General features: G+C 40.6%; 1 protein-coding gene across 3 annotated transcripts in view; it reads left to right on the forward strand.

Annotated features, from left to right (window-relative positions):
- The window catches only part of UBR1 (ubiquitin protein ligase E3 component n-recognin 1), a 122,057-nt gene that overhangs the window by 27,734 nt on the left and 71,465 nt on the right, over window positions 1-22,858 (forward strand). Inside the window, exons 5-15 of one of the 3 annotated variants that reach the window (XM_019551684.1) lie at window positions 2,206-2,399; window positions 4,344-4,485; window positions 5,847-5,909; window positions 6,262-6,385; window positions 12,304-12,411; window positions 13,164-13,252; window positions 14,529-14,627; window positions 15,945-16,102; window positions 17,280-17,379; window positions 17,652-17,780; window positions 21,524-21,704. In XM_019551684.1, the coding sequence (XP_019407229.1) occupies window positions 2,206-2,399; window positions 4,344-4,485; window positions 5,847-5,909; window positions 6,262-6,385; window positions 12,304-12,411; window positions 13,164-13,252; window positions 14,529-14,627; window positions 15,945-16,102; window positions 17,280-17,379; window positions 17,652-17,780; window positions 21,524-21,704 (1,387 nt within the window). The remainder of the gene's footprint in view (window positions 1-2,205; window positions 2,400-4,343; window positions 4,486-5,846; window positions 5,910-6,261; window positions 6,386-12,303; window positions 12,412-13,163; window positions 13,253-14,528; window positions 14,628-15,944; window positions 16,103-17,279; window positions 17,380-17,651; window positions 17,781-21,523; window positions 21,705-22,858) is intronic. The other 2 variants (XM_019551685.1, XM_019551686.1) reach the window with 2 other exon arrangements.

Genomic DNA, 22,858 nt, shown 5'->3' on the forward strand with positions numbered 1-22,858 from the left:
TGACTTCCTGCCCTTTGGGCAGGGGGCTGGACTCGATGATCTCCTGAGGTCCCTTCCAGCCCTAATGTCTATGAAATCTATGAAATCTTGTGCAGTTTTTTGTTCGATTGTTTCTATTCCATAAATTTATAAGTCCATAGCTGCTTTGGGAAGTTCTAGAAGCCATATTTCTGCAATAGATCTCAACAGATCATTACCACTATTTTATATCAACTTTTGCCAAATATGTCATCTAGACTTGTAGGCCAAATGAACAGCACAGGGCCAGGCCAAATGAACGGCACAGGGCCAGTCCAAAGGTTGAATTCAGCATGAAGTCTATACACCGATTTGATGTGTGGGTGTGTGCCAGCTTTGATCCAGCCATGATCCAACTCTGTGTATGCCAACCCCACCCCATGTGCTGGATCCAGCCATGAACCATCCCTGTGCACCGGATCATTATGTCAATGGAATGGCTCTGCACATGGGCCTGTATTATTGAGTCTGCAGAGTTCTCCACATGTCTGGAAATTTTGGTGGGGAGGAGTGGTGCAGTATTAATTGCTCTGGGTTAGATGACGTCTTGCAGGCGGAAGGTTGAGCGCTAGGGCCGTACAAACCTTCGGCCCCTAATTTGATTCTGCCCAAGTTGGTGGCCAAAACCCTGAATTCGAATTGAATTGGGGGACCCTTTAATCTCTCCAAATTGAATTGGAACCCTCTGAATCTATTTGGAGAGATTTGGCGATTCGGAGATAGACACAGCTTTAAATGCTTTTTCTATGTATCTCAAGGTACCAGGCAGCTTGTCAACACTGATATGCTGGTGTGATATATGGAGCGTCCCACAGGAGCGCAGGGAACTCCCTAGCATGCTCAGCAGCAGACCCAGAAGTGGACCAGAAGCACTTCCGGTCCACTTCCATGTCTGCCAGGGAGTGCACAGGGGGGCCTCCCGAACCCCTTCTGGCTCGGTGATTGGTGCTTCCTGTGTCTGGGTGGCACCTGGGGTTCCCTTGTGGCCAATCGCCAAGCTGGGAGGGCGCAGGGGGGCTTCCCCCCTTCCCCCCCATGTGCTCCCTAATGGGTCTGGAAGTGGACCGGAAGTACTTCCAGTCCACTTCAGGGTTTGCTGCCGAGCATGCAGGGCCCACCCCCCCCAAACGCTTCTGTGGGATGCTCCTTCCACCCCAGCATTGCAGCATTCACGAGCCGCACTTGGTACCTTGGGGTATGCAGAAAAAACATTTAAAGCTGTGTCTATGACTGAATCAGCATTGAATCTTCAGATTTGGATTCGGCCAAATTGAATTGGGGACAGTGATCTAAATCAACAAATTGAATCGCTGTCCCCAATTCAGGCCAAATCCGAATTGTATATGGCCTGTTTCGCACACCCCTTTTGAGCACCACTGAAATAAACCTTATGCCACAGGTGCTTTTGATACTTTTGTGAATGGAAATTGGATGTGAAGACTTGTTCTTGGAAAGCCTCTTTGCTGCTTATTTTCCCTCCCTCTGCCCAGCACCTTTGGTCTGAGATTTCTCATAATAGCTGTTTAGAGAATCCTCAGATTAATGGAAAATGTATCTAGACACCCCATAGTGCTTTGACAGTATGTCAGCCTCTGTGGCAAAATCATGTCTGTATGCAAAGTTACCTCGCTTGTACTTCTAAGCATAGATACCAATACGCAGTACTATTTCATATGTTGAAACAAACCTGCTCTCAGGAAAAGCTCGATTTTATTCAGGGTTTAATTTGCCCTTCCTTTTTAGGTCCCACCTTTAATTTCAATCCCTTATTTTCACAGGAAAGAGGGATAGTAAAACAGATTTGTACCTGGTGACTGTGGCTGGATCATTATTTCCGCCCCATCTCTGTCATATTTTTGGTTACTCTTTTCTTCATTTGTAGCTGGTACTTCTGTTCTGGTCAAAACATTCCTAGGGAGGATTAAGGAATGAACTGATCAATATGTAAAAGAACATACTGACCATTGCTCAGGAGAACAGTGTTCCTTTTCAGTGACGTGTATGACAATAATATGATTCCAGCTTTACTTTGTATATTATTAACCTCCATATTTCTCTCACTGCCTGTGGAGTAATTTATATTTGTTACTTTTTTTCTAGAATGGGTACAGTAGTCAGCTGTGCTCCCACGCCTTTTTTCCTTTTGTGTATCTATATCCTGTGTTGACATTTTTTCCTTATTTACAGAATTCAGAATGCCAGCTAAATGAAGAGGTAATGGCACAAGCCAGGAAGGTGTTCCCTTCTGTCATAAAATATATTGTTGATATGACCATTTGGAAAGAAGAGAAGGAACTGCCTCCAGAGCTCATGACTAGGTGTGGAATATTGTCAGCATTTTCTCAAGTGTTAAAACTTCCATTCAGATTTTTTTTTTACATGTAGGTATTAATTAGGGCTGTGCAGAATTTCACTGGCTGTTTCATTTTGACTTGTTTCAAGCTCAAAACAGCAAAATGGAAACAAAACAAAGGGCTTCGTAACAGCCTCGAAATGAAATGAGGGCAGTTGAAACATTTTGAAAGTTTTGAAATGTTTTGAAGCTCAAGCTGGGCTTACTTTCTGTTTCCCTGCAGGCAAGGAGAGGGAGGGAGAAGAAGGTGGAAGGACTACTCTGATATTGACTGTGTAGCTGGCCAGTGGCTGTGATCCTTCCCTGAGGTCCCTTCCAATCCCAGTGCTCTGGGGGAGGGATGGAAAAACAGCATAAATGCCAGCATTGTTTGACCTGGCCTGCTTTCTGTCACCCATGTCATGAGTTTTGCTTGTCAGCAGCCTGAAGTGCAGTTTCCCAGAAACCGCTGCTCCTATGTCCTTGAAAGTTGGTAGGCTTCATGGCCTCAGCAGGGACTACCGTGCTTGCAGTTTTCGCCCCTCTGTGCCTTAATAGTCACATGACGTGAGTTTTTTGATTTCAAGACTTTGAGGTGCAGTTTCCCAGAAACTCCTGCACCTAAAACTTGGCAGACTCCATGGCCTCGGAAGGGGCTACCATCCCTGCAAGTTTCATCCAAATCGGGCAAGAAATGACAAAGTTATAGGCAGTTTTGTGCTTCCCCCTTATAGCCTATGCATGAAACGTTGAAACAGCAAAACAATTTTGACAAAATGAAACAGAACAGTGGTTTCAAAACCAAATGAGACACTGTCTTATCACAATGTTGAAATGGAAGTCAAAATGGAACGGTGCTGTTTCGCACAGCCCTAGTATTAATGTCCTGTACACACTTGTTAGTGCCGATTCCCTGTATATCTCTGTATGACGTTTCGGGACAACACTTTTATATATGTAAACATTAGCCTTTTTATGGAAAGGTTTGTTTGGTGCCAAGTGTTGAATTGGTTACGCTGGAAATTTTGCAAAAACCTCCTTCATCAAGGTGTAAAGAGACCAGACTCTTTTTTTTTTTTTTAAGAAAAGGAAAGTAAGAGCATGAAAGTGACTGGGAGGAGAAATCCTTGCAGAAATAGCAGATGACTTAAATGCACTCTTGTACTTGTGTTGGGCGAATGCCAATAAGTAGGTTTCATAGTGAAAACACTGTATGTTACCACTTACACTAATGGGATTTGCAGCCAGGGTGGTGCAACATGCTGGTTCCTTAAAATCCTTTTAAGGGTACCATACCATGTTAGCCCTGTTAGGTATACAAACATGATTCACACAGTAACCCCAGAGATTTCAAATAGGAATCTGTAGTGTTAAAAAATATTCTGCCCTGTTGTGGGCTTTCTGAGTTGCTGTTGTTCTTCTGTAGTCAAAAAATAAGGGAAAATGAAGAGCTGACATTTTCCAAGGGCTGCCTCAATTGTATTCTGGGGTGCCTCGAGTCTAGAAAGATTGAAGACCACTGACTTAGACTGTTGCTAGTGTCAGTTCTGGAAACATATAAAAGTTCCTATTGTAGATCAGGTGTAATAAGAGAATGAAGGTTTTCCTTGCTTTTTATAGAACCTGGAGCTGATTAAGCATCTCTGTGATGCTTAGTTTCAGTTCTCAAACCGTGAATTTGTGTCTCCATGTCCTTGTTAACAGCAGTATATAGAAATGAAATGAGAGAGAACAGACCTGATCAGCCCTCTTGTCTCATTGCAAGTTTGTGTACACAAAGTCAAGCCCTTACATCTCTCTAAAAGTGCAAAGCTTCAAGAAGTTAAATGAATAGAGGATATCAAACCAAGAATGTACTTTTTGTAGAAAACAGTGATTAAATAGAAGCTTCCTGACCAGTGACTTAAACTGAGATTTAAATCATGATTTAAATAAATTTGATTAAAATCAAACCTGCCCTGGTTTATTTAATTAAATACTGGCTTGTTCCCAGTAGAGAGAAGACTGATAATTACTACTGTGTCCTTTTCAATGATGAACATCATTCTTATGACCATGTCATCTACAGTCTACAAAGGGCACTTGGCTGTGAATTTGGAGAAGCCCAGTTGCACACTACAGCCATAGATAAAGAGGTTAGTATACTCTGTGCAGTAGAAATTCCCTTTTTTATGCATTAGGCAGTGCTGGTTGTAATGCTGTGTTCATAGTAACTGTTTCTGAGCTGTTGGAGCTTGAAAAGAGATAATTGCAGAGACTGTAAACTAATTGTTAGTCAGTAGTTGCATGGAATATAAATGATGATTAAAGAAGGTGATCTGGTTTTCATATTGCATTAATTTGTTGTTCAATACATAAAACAGGTTCCTAGAAAGGGGAAAAACCACATATTTATTAGTTGAGGTTATTCCATTAAACACAGCCATCTTTTTCTTACTCTCTTATATGAGTTTTATCTTTTAAGTTCTGTTTGGGTGAGAGAACTATGCATTTTAGATAAAAGGTATTAAAAGAAAAATATAAAGTACTTGCATATGCGGTAGTAATTTGGTCAGAATGATAAGCTACAATTTGAAGTCTTCTCAGATTCTCAGATTCAGATTCTCAGTGTTTGATCTTTAAAGCTGTGAATCAAATGGATAAAATCAATGACATTCCAATTGGAGGCTGACCATTTCACTTTTCCTTTCCTGACAACAATGCTAAACAATACCTCTGTAAATAACTGTTCAAAATCAGTTGTGGACTTTGAACAGTTAATTTAAAGAATAGTCACTTAAAAAAAAGATAAAATAGATGTCCTTAATTATGTTAGATAATTTAGGTTCTTGCTCAATAGTGTAATTACTAGTAGGCTGCCTGATTAAATTTTTGAAGTGCATATGCATGCATATGTACGTGTGAACACATACATGTGGATTTATAGGTGCATAAAATATAGTAAAGTTTGAAGTATTTATAAAAACATGGAGTTTTGATACTTATTCCTGGTTTAGGCAATGAAAAAATTTGTTTAATATTTTTATAGTCTCACTGTCTGCCTCATCTACTACCACAATGCTACATTGTCGGTTCTGCAGACATTACAGAAGACAAAAAAATCTTTCTATAATAGTTTTTTAAGGAGAGGTTACGTTTTTTGGGGGTTTTTTTGTTCCTTGATTTTATCCAAGATTGCTTTTTAATAAAATCTAAATTTTGGGTCAAAATTCTTTTATTTTATTTTGTTGCAAATGCTAGTTCCTTTCTTATATAATAGCATTAACATCTACACCCTTTTATGTCTTCATTTTGACATGTTACTTCAAATTATGTTAGTCTGAAAACTACTCATTTTTTGCATTGTTTCATTCTCAGATGTTCTAGAGCACCATATAATGAGGAACTTTTGTCCCAATTTCTCTTTGAGTGATGTAATTTAGTAATGACTTAGCCTGTTTCCCTTTTAGTTTAATTTCAAATTGGTATCTTACTTGGTATCTTGTTGTTTAAACAGGGTCGTAGGGTTGTTAAAGCAGGTCCTTATGCATCTTGTCAAGAAGCAAAGGAGGAGATCAAGGTAAATTCATCCAGTCTTTTTCTTGACACACAAAATGTGAAGGCACCAGTACTAATACTGAACTTATTTTTCTTGATTTTTTTTTTTTTTTTTTTTTTTTTTTTTTTTTTTTTTTTATTTTTTTTTTTTTTTTTATTTTTTTTTTTTATTTTTTTTTTTTTTTTTTTTTAATCCTTTGATTTTTATCTAACCATCTTTTGCTGTGCTAGATGCATGTGTTGAAAACTGGCCCATATAATTAGTTAATTTTTATGGCTTGTGACAGTGCTGGCGGGACCTGAAAAGATTAGGAAGGCAACAACTTTGGAGTATTATCAAACTGTATTTTCTTTTATTTTAACATGACTTCTAGAGACACTCTGAGAATGTTTCCCAACGACCACTTCATGTGGAGGTTCTGCATGCTGATGTTGTGGCTCATCAGAAATTTGCCTTACGCCTAGGTTCCTGGTTAAACAAACTTATGAGCTATTCAAGTGAGTGTGTAACTTTTTTTTTATTCCAGTAATGGGAGGTAAAAAGTTTAAACAAGTTTAGAAAACATCTCGGGTAGTAGAACTTGGAGTATTTCCTGGTTAAAATATTTCTACTTTTCTGCACACTAAAATGGGTAATTAATCTGTAAATTAAATATCTGTTTTTTTTATTCCTCCCCATCTCATACCTGGTCCTGGACCTTTCAAACCTTTATTGTAACCAGTCCCACTGTTGTGTGGATGGCTACTTTGTTTTGGGTCCATCTCTGAATGCTGCTCCTCATAACATTGGTGTTGGGCCACAAAATATATCCTTCCTCCCAATTAATGCAATCAAATTCTGTTCAGTACTAGACATAGAATTGGTTTCAAGATTTTGAAGTGGGCTTGTAAAATAATTATTTGTGGGGTACACCAAATTTGTATGACCTATTTTATATAATGTGTACGTGGGGGAAAGATCCACAACCACTTGGAGCCTTTTCAAAAAGGAAGCAGTCCAAATGGGCAGCAGCTGGTATATTCTAATTGTTATGTGTGAACAAGCTGAGAGAGATTCAGATGCAGCAAACCTGCTCCAACTTTAACATACCTTCATCCAGGAACTTCACAGTAGTTTTTCTCAAAGGTTGATGTTAGTTTTCTCTCTCATAACAGTGAATTGGGTTACCAAGATTTTTACTTCATGGTAGCAAAATTGCATTACTATGAGAAAGAAATATATGGGTTCATTTCCTAATTGTCTAGTTGTCATCTTTGACCAGTACTTTTCTTTCTTGTAAATGGTACAAATGTGATTTGGTGAGTTTGAAGTCCTGTAAAACTTAGATCACAGGGCTTCCCTCTTTAATTCACGTTTCAGGCCAATAGCTGAGGTTGATTTAGAGCATGTTATTTAGAAAAACATTCAGTTTTGATTTAAAAAATTCAGTGATTAGAAAAAAGACACAAACTTCTTACAATGAGAATTATTCAGTAGTAGAATAATTTTCCCCAGGGCTGTGATAAATTCTCCAAGTCTGCATTTGTCGTAACTTCAAGTTCCAGCCACTGGATCCCATTAACTTTTGTTTACTTAATTAAAGAACCCATTATCACATTTCTAGTCCCATGTAGGAATGAATAAATGGTGACTTAATCATCATCTGGTAATGGAGCAGTACCAATTGATAACATTTCTTATTTTCTTAGTATATTTAACATACTTTTTATGTCCATTTGTTTCCAGTATAAAACCTTTACACTTCCCAACTTTGACTTTATATTAATTGCTATAAGCCCCTTAATTTCTATTGGTCATGTAGGCTGCTTGCAACCATTAAAAAAAACAAACAGAAAACAGATAAAAAGTGCCAAAAAAACCTGCTGAAGTGCCTGAGTTATACAGATGCTGTGTAGCTGGGTTGAAGTAATGCATTGCTGCTTCTGGTAAAGCACATTTTGGGGGTTGTTTGTTTTTAAATTATTATTTTATGTCTGCAAGCAGCCATATTGCCCATTCAGCTAGGATGTCTTTTTAGTCAAAGTATTCTTTCTTGATTGTTGCTTTTTGTTTTCTAACAGGGTGTTCTATAAGTTGCTTGTTTTTACCTGTAGTTTTTATGATTTTTAACTGATGTTTGGAATCCTACAAAAGCCTGTATAATATGACTATGTAAGGACTATGTAAGGACCCTGTGTAGGGATTGGGAGTAACCAGATCACAACCCTATATGATCTTTCCACTTCCATGCTAGTGCAGAGTCTACTGTTCCAGGATGTCTTATCTTCCCTATTGAAATTGTCAGTCTTCTGCAACCCCAGACACTTTGCTGTTAAAGCAGATAAATATCAGTGAAATTATCTAATATATTTAAGGTATTGAGCAGTGTTCTCTCTAAGCTGTGCATGTGCACAGCCATGCACAATAAAAAACCCCCTTAATTGGATTCTGTACCTGGAAAACTTATATTTTTCCAGGTATAGCATCTAATTATATGGAGGTTTGCCTTGAATTGCCCCCCTCCCACTGCTACAGCAGAGAAAATTAAATATGGGGGGACAAGTGGCCCCCTTGCCATCTGCCCCCTAGCCTCCCTCCCCCTGCCACTCCTTCCCATTCCCTATTATGGAGGAGGGAGGATTCAAGAAACTATAGGCTGGTGAGTTTGAACTCAGTACTGGGTAAAATTTTGGAAAAAATTATCAAAAACTCCATTTGTGAGGGACTGGCCGAAGGGATAATGCTGAAGGATAACCGCCATAGTTTCTTTGTGGGCAAGTGCTGTCTGACCAACCTCATCTCCTTCTGTGATCAAGTAACGAACCGCTTAAATTGGGAGACATGGTTGATGTCATATATTTGGATTTTAAAAAGGCCTTTGATATGGTCTCTCATGACACTCTTATTAAAAAAACTAGGGGATTGTGGGCTGGCAGAGTCCATGGTTAGGTGGGTTGGGAACTGGCTAAGGGCTCAAACCCAGAGAGTGTTAGTGGACAAGTCTGTATTGTCTTGGTGGGAGGTGGCTAGTGGTGTCCCGCAAGGTTCGGTTCTTGGGCCTGTACTGTTCAACATCTTTATCCTTGATTTTGGTGAGGATGCAGAAAGCATGCTGGCCAAGTTTGCAGATGATACTAGGTTATAGGGGAAAGTTGTCATAGTAAGGCAAAGACAGGCAAAGTCTGGCTCAGGGGAAGGATCTGGTTGGCAGTGGACTCCATTTCCCAGCTGCCCCTGAACATGGGTGGGGTTGCAGTGGAGACCAGCTCCAGTCGCACTGGCAGGTGTGGAGCAGAGTAGGGCAGGGGGCTGCTCTGGGGCCACTGGGATGTTGCGGCAGGGGCAGCTTGCTCTGGGGCCAGGGCACAGATGAAATCTGTGGTCTGCACGTTCTGGTCAGGAATGTGCAGGCAGCAGATCTCAGCTCTGCTTTGGTCATTTTGCCCACCCCTGTGCTAGGGGATAGCATGCGGATCCAAGCTGACCTGGACAAGGTGGAAAGATGGGCAGCACAGAACTGGATGCAGTTTAGTAAAAATAAATTTGAGTGCTTCCTCTGGGGAGAAGTAACCAGTGACATGAATATCGGTTAGGAGATGTCCTGGCCAGCATGATGGCTGAAAGGAATTTTGGGGTTATGGTTGATCACAGGATGAATATGAGCCACCAGTGCAATTCTATAGTCAACAGAACTAATAACATACTGGGGTGCATTAGCTGATGCGTTGTAACTAGAGCTAAGGAAGTGATACTTCCTCTCTACTTGGTACTGGTGAGACCTCAGTTGGAGTACTGTGTCCAGTTCTGGGCACTGCACTTCAGAAACGATGTGAAGAATCTTGAAAGGGACTAGAGAAGGGCCACAAGAATGATTAAGGGCTTGCAGGACAAACCTTATGAGGAAAGACCAAGGGATCTGGGACTGTTCAACCGGGGGAAGAGAAGGGACTCTTCCCTCGGTGAGGGAGGGACTTGGTGGCCATGTATAAGTACGTAAGGGGTGAATATTGGGAGCTGGGAGAGAAACTGTTCAGTAGGGTGCCCCAAGGGAGGACAAGAAGCAACGGCCATAAACTGTTAGAGGATGATTTCAGGTTGAATGCAAGGAAGAACTTCTTTACAGTAAGTGTGACCAGAATCTAGAGCAGACTTCCCAAGGAGGTGGTGCAGTCTCCAACCTTGGAAGTCTTCAAGAGGAGACTGGATAGACATGTTGCTGGGATCATTTGATCTCAGCAGTATTCCTGCCCAGAGCAGGGGTTTGGACTCAATGATCTTTTACGGTCCCTTCCAGCCCTTAATTTCTATGATTCTATGATTGTGGTTAGATCCTGTTTTCCCTGAGCACATGAAAGTAAGGGACAAATTTGAAAACACTGACTGAAACATTCCTATACGTTAACATTCCTAATTACAATATAGTAATTTGCCTATATGCAGATTACTACAGACTTAGTTCATCCAGAGTGTATTTTACCGTTTTTGAAACTATTGCAAGTTTTAGTACAGGTGCTTTATAAACACACTTTTCAACAGCACTTTTGTACTTACTTTACAAACTATGCTTAATATCAGTCCAAAACCAAAAGGCTTATGATTTACTATATAGTTTTGTTTTACCACATAGTTCATTGAGCTGGGCCCCAGCAGAATCAAGTGTTTCAAGCCATACTGACCCTGTAGCTCAGCACTGCTCAGTATGTGTGAAGAGCACAATCTCCACAAAGGAGCAATGTGCTAATTAACCCCCACTCATGATTGAGTGTTTTTGTCGTGAGTTCTAGGATCCTCCAAAAATTTATATACAGATAAGGCTCAGGGCAACCTACTCTGACTCTACCTCATGGAGGGCAGGAAAATGCTAATTGTATGCAACAGGCTGAGAGTGGGGGCAGCAGAGGGGTTCTGGGTGAACAGTTTGGGGCCCCATTGGTGGTGTTTGCCAGGCATTTAAGGTTGCTGAAGAAACAGGAATCATTGGAAATAGAAAAAAAACATGGAACTGTGCTATGGGAATGAAGAGGAAGTTGAAGTGTAATCAGTGTAGTGGCTTACCATGACTTGAAAAAGAGTCAGTGCTGAGGGGAAGCAGATAATGGGCACTACCATATTTCTTATTCAGATAGGCTGTACTAACCTATGCTTGTGGTGGGCTCCCATCAGCATCTCTGCTTTCTCAGCTTCTTGAAAGCTCAGGACAAGTGTAGTGGCTATTTAACATGGTGGGTGAAATACCATGTATCTGTGTCCATGAAGGCAGTTGTCCTGAACCGTGCTACAGGAGAACTATTCTTCTGGTGTGGTTCAGTACCCACCAAGGTGCAGCGGCTTTAAGCCCAGTTTATAGAAATAGGAGTCTCTTCCCTTGCTTGCTCCAAGGCCTTATGGCCAAGGGCAAGCAAAACTCAGGGGCATCTGAACCCCAGGCCCCTTGGGCGTTCAAGTGGAATGCCTGCCAAAGGTTTTGGAACCATCTGAAGCCCCAGGTGTGAGTGGAGGATATTTGTTGGTAGTAGGGTCACTTATGGTTCTGGACTCTTGGATCTGGAATTAGTTTTGGCTAATTTGGCCTTGGATACAAATTTAAAAAAAACCCTCTGCTTTCTTGTGGGCTAAGATCAAGTGTAGTCTGATGGATTGGTCTGATTCCTGATCTGAAAATGAAATTAAAATGGCATTGTGTAGTGCAGGGTGCACCCCTGTCTGCTTGCAAACAGGACTCCTTGCCTGCTTCCAGTGGGAGGATCTCGGCTACACACTGACCGTATGGAAATGGGAGACTCTTCCCTAGCTTGCTCCTGTAGCCATATAGCTGAGGACAACCAAACCTTGGGGGCATCTGAACCCCAAGCTTCCAGGCTTGGACCTTCATGTAGGATGCCTGCCAAAGGATTTGGAAGTATCTGAAGCCCCAGGCTGGGTTGAAAGCTACTTGCCAGTAGCAGGGCCACATATGGTTCTTGAGTGATTCAAATAGATTTGGACTTGATCTGGCTAATTTGACCAAAGAACGTGAACAATTTAAAAAAAAATCAAAAAACCCTCTGCTTTTTGGCTAAAATCAAGCACTTTTGGCACCAGCAGGTGTCAGAGCTGGCTCTGGCCCCCTGGTGCCAGCCTGGTATTGCATGTGCGCCGGCCTGGTATTGTGCGGCTTTCCTGTTGCTGGCCTGGTATTGCACGCACACACACACACACATGCTACATTTAGTCAGCTTCATAGTTGGTTTCCATTACTGAGCACTTGATTTTGGCATTAGTTTAATGCTGGACAGTGTATTTAATGAGGTTTCCTTATATATGAAAGTAAGCCGAGTTCCCCCCCCCATGCTGAATGAGAGAAGAGCCTTGTCTTGTATTCAGGTGTATGTATAGTATTTCATTGTTTTGACTTCTTGAATAATGTTGATGTGACACTAATGTCTTTTTGTTCTAGGTGACTTCCGTCAGATCTTTTGTCAAATATGCCTCAAAGAAGAAGCTGACTATGAAAATCCTTGCTTCATAAGCATGTTGATGCTTTGGGATGCAAAACTTCATAAAGGTTGGTATGTATATATTATTCTGGCAAATATATTAATATAAGTTATAGCCATGCAGTTGAAGCCTTTCTTTAGTTTTTGGAAAGCCAAAAGTTTGAGGATACAACTTTTGGTTTCAGTCAAATCTCTCTCCAATCCTTTCCCTCCAGATCTGTGTTCTGTGGAGGATTTCCTCGTAGGAAATAACGTGACTGGGTAAATTTGCTGTGGATGCTCAAATCCATGTCAATATGCAATCAAAATGGAAGATCTAATAACCCTTTAAATGCTTTGACATAAGAAACATTGTTTATACATGTGTGTAATGGGTTGCTGAAGATCAAAAGAACACAATACTGGGAGAGACTTCCTGGGTCATTGAGTCCAGTTTGGTACTGTCATAGGCAACAAAGTCCTATAATCCTTTCCATAAATTTATTCAGGGAAGTGGTGCACAGTAGAAAATAATAGGAGTAGGAAGCAATCTAACAAGAGTCCTATGCTGGATGTTATAAAGTAGATATATATTGGAACATTGGAAGTATTGCTAGACAAACAGAAAAATATGTGTGCCAGAATTTTGACCCTGTTAACTTCCGAATATTTTAAAGTGAGTTATAGATGGCTAGTTACCAACGGTTGATCCTGTTTGTATTCACATGTTTATCAGTATTTCTAGTGTCTTCTTTCTTCAGCTGCTCCTGTCGTCTTCAAAAAACCAAAAAAACGTATTGCATAGAATAGAAGTGAAGTAAATGGTGTTGAATTTTCACAGGAGCAAGGAAGGTCCTTCATGAACTTATCTTCAGCAGTTTTTTCATGGAAATGGAATACAAAAAACTTTTTGCTATGGAATTTGTGAAGGTAATTAGCTGTTCATGTTCTATGCACTGTAGTTTGTGAGGTCAAATATTAGCTTGTGATGTCATCAGCAAAGGGCTAATTGGCAAAATTATGGGTAAAACATTATTTATTAAAACATATTTAATTTCCTGGCTGTTCCATGCTTGTGGTATTTTACAATAAAAGTATATCAAGGAATATTTTTTAGAATGGTTACCCTTATCATGTATTTATACCTTCTCTAAATATGAATTGACTTTGGTAGCTTCAACAGCAACTGCAGTAGTAGCATCTCCATTTAAGGGTGCAAATACTGCATACCCAGTCTCATAATCTTTGTTGACTAGCTGAGTTGGGTAGTAGGTAGAATAGTCTGAAGAATCAATCTTAAATCTAAAATGGAGTACAAATCGACCCATGACCTAACAGAAAAGAGGTGTGAATAAAAATGCAGGATAAAAGCGAAAGTCTTCTAATTATATTACCATAACATGGAAGATATCAAAGTCTTCTGGTTAATTTTAGATATAGTTCCAAAATATTGAAAGTTATGTCAAAGTGAACTAATTAACTTTTAAGATAGAAAGCCCTTTTGCAACCTAGTAGAGAATGATTCTTAATTTCAAGGTAACTAGTTTAATTCTCACATTATGTGAGGTGTAGGTTCTCAGGTCCCACAATGAGAACAGAATGAATAGTTTTAGTACATGTAGTTAGGAATATTTGTTACCATTGAAAAGGTGAATAAACTAGAAGAAATGTAAAGGTGATTTAATATTTGAGAGGGAGACAGAATGCAAAGCTAGTAGAATATGTTTTCCTATTATAGGGGAAAATCTAGTTATTAAAAACTTAAATCTGACATTTGGTGTTCTTCATTTGAATTGTCATAAAAGGAAAAGAATTATTCTGACAAATCAATACTATTCACATTCAATACTGTTCACTGGAGGAGGCAAGAATTCATTTTACAAGAGCTGGGTGACTCCTGTAATTTTTGTGCGTTTAATTTGCCTCCTGGGAGAGAGACGGCAGTGTAGAAGATGAAGGAATTGAGTTCCAGATTGGCAGAGCAGTGAAGCAGTTAAGAGGAGTTATGATTCAGGTGTTCTGATCTTAGAGCTCAGCTGGTTGTGGGGCTCTGCAATTCCATGTAGTTTGATCTGGATCTATGGGGAATGTTAAAGAGGACATTTAATTGCACTGTTCCCTACAAGTGAAAAATTAAACTTAAAAAAATTTAGTTAACTTTTATGGTTGATTAATCTTTTTTTCCCCTGATATTCTTCTTCCACAGTATTATAAGTTATTGCAAAAAGAGTATATCAGCGATGATCATGAAAGAAATATCTCAGTGACTGCACTCTCAGTTCAGATGTTCACTGTACCTACTCTGGTATGTATGCCAACCAGTACAAGAAATATATTGTGATACTGTAATCCTTTATTACAGCCTTATATCTGCAGAATCTGTTCTAATTGCTAGGTCATCTCCACGCATTCCTATGGCCAAAACAAAGTGTATTTAATATTCTGTTAAGATAAGTGGATAAATGTCTGAGTTTATAAGATAGTTCATCAATTAAATTAGAAGGAATATGAATAAATGAAGTATTATGCACAAGGTCATTCTAGATATAAGCCAAGTTTCTGTGTTAGTCTGTTGCTCAAAATTACCTTTTATTATGCAGTTTGTTAAACTGACCTGTAGAGAGGAGAAAGGTAAGGACATATAATACCTTTTGTTTATATACAGTTATATATAAAGATCAACAAGGAGCTTATCACATGATGTGCTTTTCAGAGTCTGTTGCTTGGTTTTTACAGTAGAAATTCATACTTTTCTTACATTGCTTTTTAGGAAAACTTTAAGTAACTGAAGATAAACTAGTTCATTGACCATTGTATCTGGGTAGTGTATTAAAAAGAAACCTTATTTTAAAAAAAGAAACGGTAAGGCATAAATAAGTGAATACCTACCTAAATAAATCCAGGGCATAACCCTCTTGCAGTATTGCATTTTAATGGTCATAAAAAGGCACTAAATAAAAACACAGCATTTAAAAAAAATGAACCATATTCAAAAAAGGCATTTCTCATAGTCACGGTGGGAGGGCAGAACTACTCTGGTGTCGTGTGGTCATTTACACATCATGGTTTCCTTGCTTGAAGGATATTTTCCAATAGGAACCAAAGAATTGGCCCACTTTCCCCCACTACTTTTTGTCATGCTTCCTAGCAGGCTGTAGCCATCTACTTTTAAGATGTTGGTTGCCATTGGACCCTTCCTATCTGGCACTGCTGTGATATAAAATAGTGTTGTTTCCTGACAAACTTTCTGCCACTGGATGATTTTGGTCCATTGGCAGAAAATAATCCCTTACATCTTTGAAGTGATGTGGAAGTTGGTCAAAGGCTGAAGATGCTCTCATCTTCATTTACAGTGTCTCAGTTTTGGTCTAGGCATTATCTACTACACTAGAGGCCAAAACAACGGCATAGGACTACACATTTTCGTACACTGCTCCCTTTATTGCAGGTATAGCTCAAATGACATGTATATAGAAGCTTATTTGGCCACTGTTTAGCAATATATTTTATGTTGAATATCCTAATGATGAGATGGTGGAAGTAGAAGTTAGCAGAAGTATAGAGATGCTGATACTCTTGTAGTGAGGCAGATTCCTGGTGTTGAAATACCTTCCCTTTACAGGCCCGTCACCTTATTGAAGAACAGAATGTAATCACCACTATCACAGAGACTCTTCTAGAAGTTCTGCCAGAGTATCTGGACAAGAATGACAAATTCAACTTTCAGGGTTATAGCCAGGACAAACTGAGCCGGGTGTATGCAGTCATATGTGATCTCAAGTAAGTATAAATTTGAAGAGTTTTCTAACTATATTGCAGAGAATATAATGTGATGGTGTCGAACTTACAGCCTGTGGGCCAGATCCAACTTTCAGTGCTGTGTGGGCAACAGGCCTGGTAGAGAGGCCAAGAATTTGGGGATTGGGCTTGCCACCAAAATGTAGGGCAAGGTGGGTGGGCAGGGGGTGCTGCTCACCCTGCTAGCGTGTCTGGATCTGGTATGCTTGGAGCCCTGTGGTCTGGACATGCCTGAAAGGTAGGGTGAATTTGACAGCCGTGATATAATGTTTGCAAGAGACTACGAAACGGTGTGATGTCCTTCTTTTGGCACGTGCCCAGGGTGAGACTCGTATATATACCTTTGGAATTGCAACAAGATTTTTCAGCCACTTAACATCTGCCCCCCCGTCCCAAAATCTCTATACTATATTTACTTGCAACCAAGGTAGAGATTCCCCTTGTATGTTTAACATCCTTGTCTTGGATCTGAGCATAAAGTGGGGGGTGGTGAGGGGGGTGATGGATGGTCTGGTAGCTGCTGTGGCTCTGGCTCCAGGCTGGAGCCACAGATGAAGCTGCTGCCTGCCCCTCTCCCCTTGGCAGCCTCTTCCCTCCCACCCCCAACAGCCTCTGCTCCTCTTGCCTGTTCTTCCCCATCCCCCAGCCACTTACAGAGCCTAGGCAATAGTTATTGCCACTGTTGCTACTCAGCCAGTCTGGAGCCAGTGCAAGCATGTGCACTCTACTCCCAGCTGGAGTGGGACCAGAGTGAGCCAAAGCAAAAGTAAACAGTGAAAGGGAAGGGGGGCAAGGCAGCGGTGGGGAGGGGGCAAAAGAGTGGGACAGGCAGGAGGGGACAAGGTATAGGGGAGCAAGGGGCAGGGGTCAAGTAGCTTGATCTCTCCCTCCCTGCCCCTCCTATTCCCTGCTTCCTCAGTGCCTCCCACCCTGCTTGCTGCCTCCTGCCTCCCCACTGTCTGCTCCCCTTCAACTGCTTTCCCTGTTGAAGCAGTTGGGGGAAAACAATTTAAGATGAACCAAAAATAATTAGGTTCTATACATCAGAAAGTTGCTCTAAGATGCTGATGTTGGTGATAATTTTAATCAAATAAATATAAAACATGCATGCATGCACACATACAAGGAGCCTAAACTATGCTGTTTTCTCCTGGGACAGGTATATCTTGATTAGTAAGCCCACAGTTTGGACAGACAGACTGAAGGAATGCTTTTTGGAAGGGTTCTGTTCATTCCTGAGGATTCTGACTTGTATGCAGGTACAGTATATTAATTAATGTATTACTAATGCTCTGTTCTAAAGCTGTTAGAATATTTCTGTCAGTTGTTAGAACAGTTTCTCTATAATAGTATTTGGATTATTAAAGACACAAAGGCAACATCTTACATTTTTAACCTTTTTCATGGGTGGCTATTTGTAGATATAAGATGCATATAAATTATCTTCATTTTTCTTTCTGACTTGGGGATTTTCTTTTTAAGCATTTGATCATTTATGTGAGTGAATATTCTTTGGCACCCTTCATTGCAGGGAATGGAAGAGATAAAGAGACAAATTGGTCAACACATTGAGGTAGACCCCGACTGGGAAGCAGCCATTGCTATCCAGATGCAGCTGAAGAATATTCTTTTGATGTTCCAAGAGTGGTGTGCTTGTGATGTAAGTAAACAACTGTTTTGTTGTTCTTATATGTACTTTCTTGGGTATACAGGAAGCTTTTCTGAAAAGCTGAACAATAGAAACTGTACAATAGAAAACGTACAGTTCATGTTCCTGAAAGACGAACCCATGAATAAATATTTTAAAAACTGTAGTTCCTTTCACGTCTGTTACTTGAAAAGAGATTTCAGGTTGTAAGGAAAAATCTCATTTCCCTGGTGGGTAGAAATTTAGTCTGACGCTGTGGTGGGTCTGGTATAAAAGCTTGGATAAGTAATGCAAATAAATTAATTACAAATATGTAATCATCCAAATTCAAATAATTTATCTGTATGTGTAGTATAGCTGAGCCTGATATTAAACATCACCATAATGAAATCTGTTATGTATTTGTATTATATTCCTCTCTTCTGATAGGCCTGTTAACTTGGCAAAAATATAAAAAATGTACTTTATTTTTATTTTTTGACTGAAACAACATATTGGGATCAGGGAAGAATACTGTGTTGGATTTGGGATTTAGAAGTAATCTGTTTGATTATGTTGCAAGATGGAGCACATATGGCACGCTTACCTATAAGTTAATACTCATGTAAATAAGTTGGAAGTTGGGGAATCCAAAGAGAAATAAAAAGGAGAGAAATTGAATAGAACTCCACCCTCCCTAGTTTCCCACATTGATAAATAAGTTTTATCACTTACACTAGAGTTTTAACTCTGTTTTCTGTAGTCTTCTAAATTTGGACTGAGTGAGGAAAGCTGTAACATGAAGGCAGGTCTATTATTGCATACATTTTTAGGATACTTAGTTCAATGGAACATAGGCTGTTTTAAAAGCCAGAAAATACCGTGTGGGTACTTACACATACAAAATTAACTTTGCCCTGTTTGATGCCAAAACACCTATAACAAACATGCGCTTTCTCTGCCTTTTGAAATGTATTGTGTTTGCTATGGGTGTATTGGGCCATTGCTTAAAGAGGACAAACGTGAGTTACATGGATGCATATCATCAGTGTCTTCCCTGACTCTGAGAAGCTTTAGTTTTGCTAAACTCCATTCTTGAAGAGCACAGGATACTGCCAGACTGCTTTAACATTGCCTTGATTTTTTTAATTGAGTTTACTAGGGGTTTTTAGTTGGAGCTTTTTTTTAAGATGACAAACATTCCTTGTAGGAGTGAGTGATAACTTAGGTGTTATATTTGTTGTGTGCACCTTGCAGGTGAGATGTTACTGTGCCAGGTGAAAGACTATTGTGATCTCTCTTTTTTTGTATCCGTTCTTATCCACCTAATTGTAGTAGAATGTGGATTGCAGTTAGCACTGAAGTGTTTGGAATACATAGTTGCAAACAGGGCTGATGACAGGAATCATGGATATGGTCGGAGTTCCCAAAATCCTAACAGTTTTTTTAATATGTGGTGATTACAGTAGCTTCAAACGTGTAGAAAACTGGACTGACCTCTGCCATCCCTACTGCCATTTCCAGTTCATCCTTCTCTTCCTACCCCATTAAACCATTCCTGTTGTAGAAGCCATGAGCACGTACAAAAGTCGCTTGTCAGAAACACTCTTCTGCTGTCAATGTATATGATATGCAACAGCTTACTAAAAGAGTTGCAAACTGTCATAGTCATGTAACTAAACTAGACCAGACCTCACACTCCTATTCAACTAGTTTCTCTATCCCTGCTTCTGGCAGCCCTCAGCAGCCTGTGGCCCACTCGTTTGCTTTCCACACCATATTATCTCTCTTCCTTTTTTCCCTTTGGCTAGTTTTCCCCTTGCTACTTTCCACGTGTCAATCTACCTTTAAAACTTCGTATTACCTGATTATTTTTTGTAGTATAAATTTGGGTTACCTTCAGAAATCATCCCCCAAATCCTGGCTCATATAGGGAATTGAATCAGCTATTGGATAAAAACACCAAAAAGCCCCAAAACACATGGCTCTCAACTTGCTGGTGCACGGGGACCCTGGGCTCATGATCCCAGTCTACCTCTGCACTAACAAGTAGGAATAGTGTGATTGGGAACTGATTATCAGATGTCCTGCCATGTTTGTGCAGCATGGTAGGAGGTGCAGGTGTTGGGATTAGGTATCGGATTCCATGGTGCCATTAAATGCAAGTGTGCCAGGGGCCTCAGATTTCATATTGTATGAGGAGACACAGGAAAAAGCATTACGGACATTCCCAGGGAGGCAAGGACTTTTGGGTCCTGGCCTGCACACAAGAGAAAATGTGGGGCTTACAGGTGCCTGCATTCCTAATTCTGCCATTTACTCCATAAAACTCACCCTAGCATCCCATGCCACCCCACCACTTTCCCTAACTTAAACTTGGAACTCTTGCTCCCTCCTTTACTACCTATCCCCATAAATGCTTATCCCTCAGGGAAGGATTTGTGTTTCTTATTTCTTCCATTTTTCTTATTAAAATTCGAGGTGCTAAATATATCGGTCCATATCGTATTGGTATGATGAAAATTGACATTATTGACACTTGGCTATTTTTGGTTGGTGTGGCCAGTTAATATCACCGATAAATGCTGCGTGCAGCCGCCGTGTGCATGTGGCCAGGAACGCAGCCCAGCAGCTTGGAAAGTAGCCTCCTGCCAGTATGTCTGTGGTGGGGAAGGGGCTTGGGGGACGGATCAAAGCCGCCATGGTGAGGGAGTGGGGCTGGGGTGGATGCTGCTCAGCCAGGCCAGGTTAGGGTATGAGACTGAGCCACAGATGGCTTGTGTGGGGTGTGGATGGGAGCAGCTCCCCACCACTGCACACACCCCTGGAGAGGCATGGGAGGCAAGTGCCCCCCCACATTTGTGCACTGGGCAAGGGTGGGCTGCCTGCTGTGGGCTTGGAGGCCAGGGGCTGCACTAGCCTCTTCCTGGAAGGGAGGGCTGGGCTGGGGCTGTGCTCAGAGTGGGTGGGGATGGGGTGGGTGGTGGTGCTGGGAGGGGGTGCTACAGGGGAGCTATGGCAAATTTTGAGTTGGTTGTAGCCTACCCCATAGCCACCCCCTTCCAGCGCTGCCACTACTGCCCACACCAAGTGCAGCCCTGGCCCAGCCCCCTCTCCAGGATGAGGCTTGCGCAGCTTCTGGCCCTGAGTCTGTAGCAGGCAGCCCACCCTTGCCCCATGCACAGATCTGGGGGGCACATGCCCTCATGCTTCTCCTAGGTGTGTGTGCAATGGTGGGGAGCCAACCCCTCTGTGTCCCCCAGACAAGGTGCCTGTGGCTCTGCCCTGCCCTGGCTGGGCAGCACCTGCCTCCCTCACCATGGGGGCCTTAATCTGCCCCCGCCATGACCATTTCCTCCCCCCCTCAAGATTTACTGGCCAGATGCTGCTCTCCAAGCTACAGGACTGTCAGTCAAATTGGTATTGGTCAATTATAGCTGGTTAATACTCAGCCATCAGTATCAGACAAAAAAATCTTTTTTGGTGCACCCCTAATTAAAATCAATATGAGTACCTTCTATATCTTTTGTTTTACTCTGATCACATGTTCCCAAAATAAAAGCCCATTTATTTGAGGAATGTTGACTCTATTCTGTATTCCTTAAGACATGCAAAATTTGAAGGGAATTTGAATATGCAGAGTAATAATTCTGTCACAGATTTGTTTTATTTGTCTCATTAAACCATGAAAGTAAACAATAAAGTGGCATAGCCTGAGGTGGGTGTGCATTTTGCTTTTTTTAAAATTAACTATATAAAAATCTTTTCACTTTTAGGAAGACCTTTTGCTGAAGGCTTACAAGGAGTGCCATACAGCTGTGATGAGGTGCAGCTCAAATAGTCATTCACGAGCAAAGACATTTTTTCACTTATGTGGCCACACGCTGGAATACAGACCTTACAGAGTGTCTGTAGATTCTGTTAGCATACACTTGCCGCTGTCCAGGACCCTCGCTGGTGGGTGTTGTCATGCTTTACTTTTTAAAAATGTTCTCTGTAGTTAGGTTTCTTCTTCCTTGTCTACTTTTTTTATCCTCAAGTAGTATTTTCAAAATATTGTGCATCTGTAACCCAACTTTAAAAAAGCAGTCTAAAAAATTAAAAGTAGCCAATGTTTTGTGCCAACTTAAAGATTCTCTGTAGTTTAATTGGGAGTTATTGTGTTAAGCAGTCCAATGGCTTACCATCAGAAAAAGTTTATTCAATGCATCCTGTAAATTATATGAATATATTAACTGTTTAATTGGGGAAAAATCTATGACTACATTAAAAACAAAAACTGTCAGGCTTTACTGTAGCTTAAAATTTAAGACGCTTGTAGAACATTTGTAGAGTCTGTACCCTGATTTTCCCTGTCAGAATCCCAGGTACAGGGTAAATGCAAATTGCTTAGTTCCTGAGAGCAAGAGAAAAGGTGTGTGTTTTTTTGTTTGTTTGTTTGTTTTTGGGTTTTTTTGTTTTTAATTGTTCAACAGCAATTTTTCTGACAGTGTACAATAGAATTATCTTTACAGGACTTCAGAGGGAGACTTCTCATCTACAAGTTTTCTGTGAGAAATTGGAGGAATTAGCATATCAAAAGAAATATTTATTTTACATGAACTTGCAAGCCACAAAGACGCACAGTTAAAGATGTAGTCTGTCAAACAGCAGGAGCAGGAAATAAAACTTTCTTCTTCATCTTCCATAAACATTTTAAACTTTAATAGATGTCCTTAGCAGCCTAGGCTGTAAGGAAGGGAGGAGGAACTGCAGTGGGAATGCCCTGCCAGCATTTTCCTCTCTTATCAAGTGAAAGAGTGCCTACTCCAACACCACCATGGACTCAGCTGCAGCAATATTTCATGCGAAAAGAGGGACCAATTCAAAATCTGCTAGTTCAAAATCAGCTAGTTCCAAATCATTTGGGCCTTTGCAGGTCAAACCCAACACTTTTATTTTTGTTGGGCTGACATCTTGCAGATGTTGGAGCACTGGGATGAGTCATGTTTGTACCCAAAGTAACAAACAAACAAACAAACATTCACATTCTGCAGTAATTTCAGTTTGCAGATAGATTTTAAATGTAGAGAATATTGTACTTGCCTATCAAAATTGTAAATTTTGGTAGG

This window comes from Crocodylus porosus, unplaced genomic scaffold (assembly GCF_001723895.1).
Source record: "Crocodylus porosus isolate Cpor-Errol unplaced genomic scaffold, CroPor_comp1, whole genome shotgun sequence".
NCBI classification, from domain to species: domain Eukaryota; kingdom Metazoa; phylum Chordata; order Crocodylia; family Crocodylidae; genus Crocodylus; species Crocodylus porosus.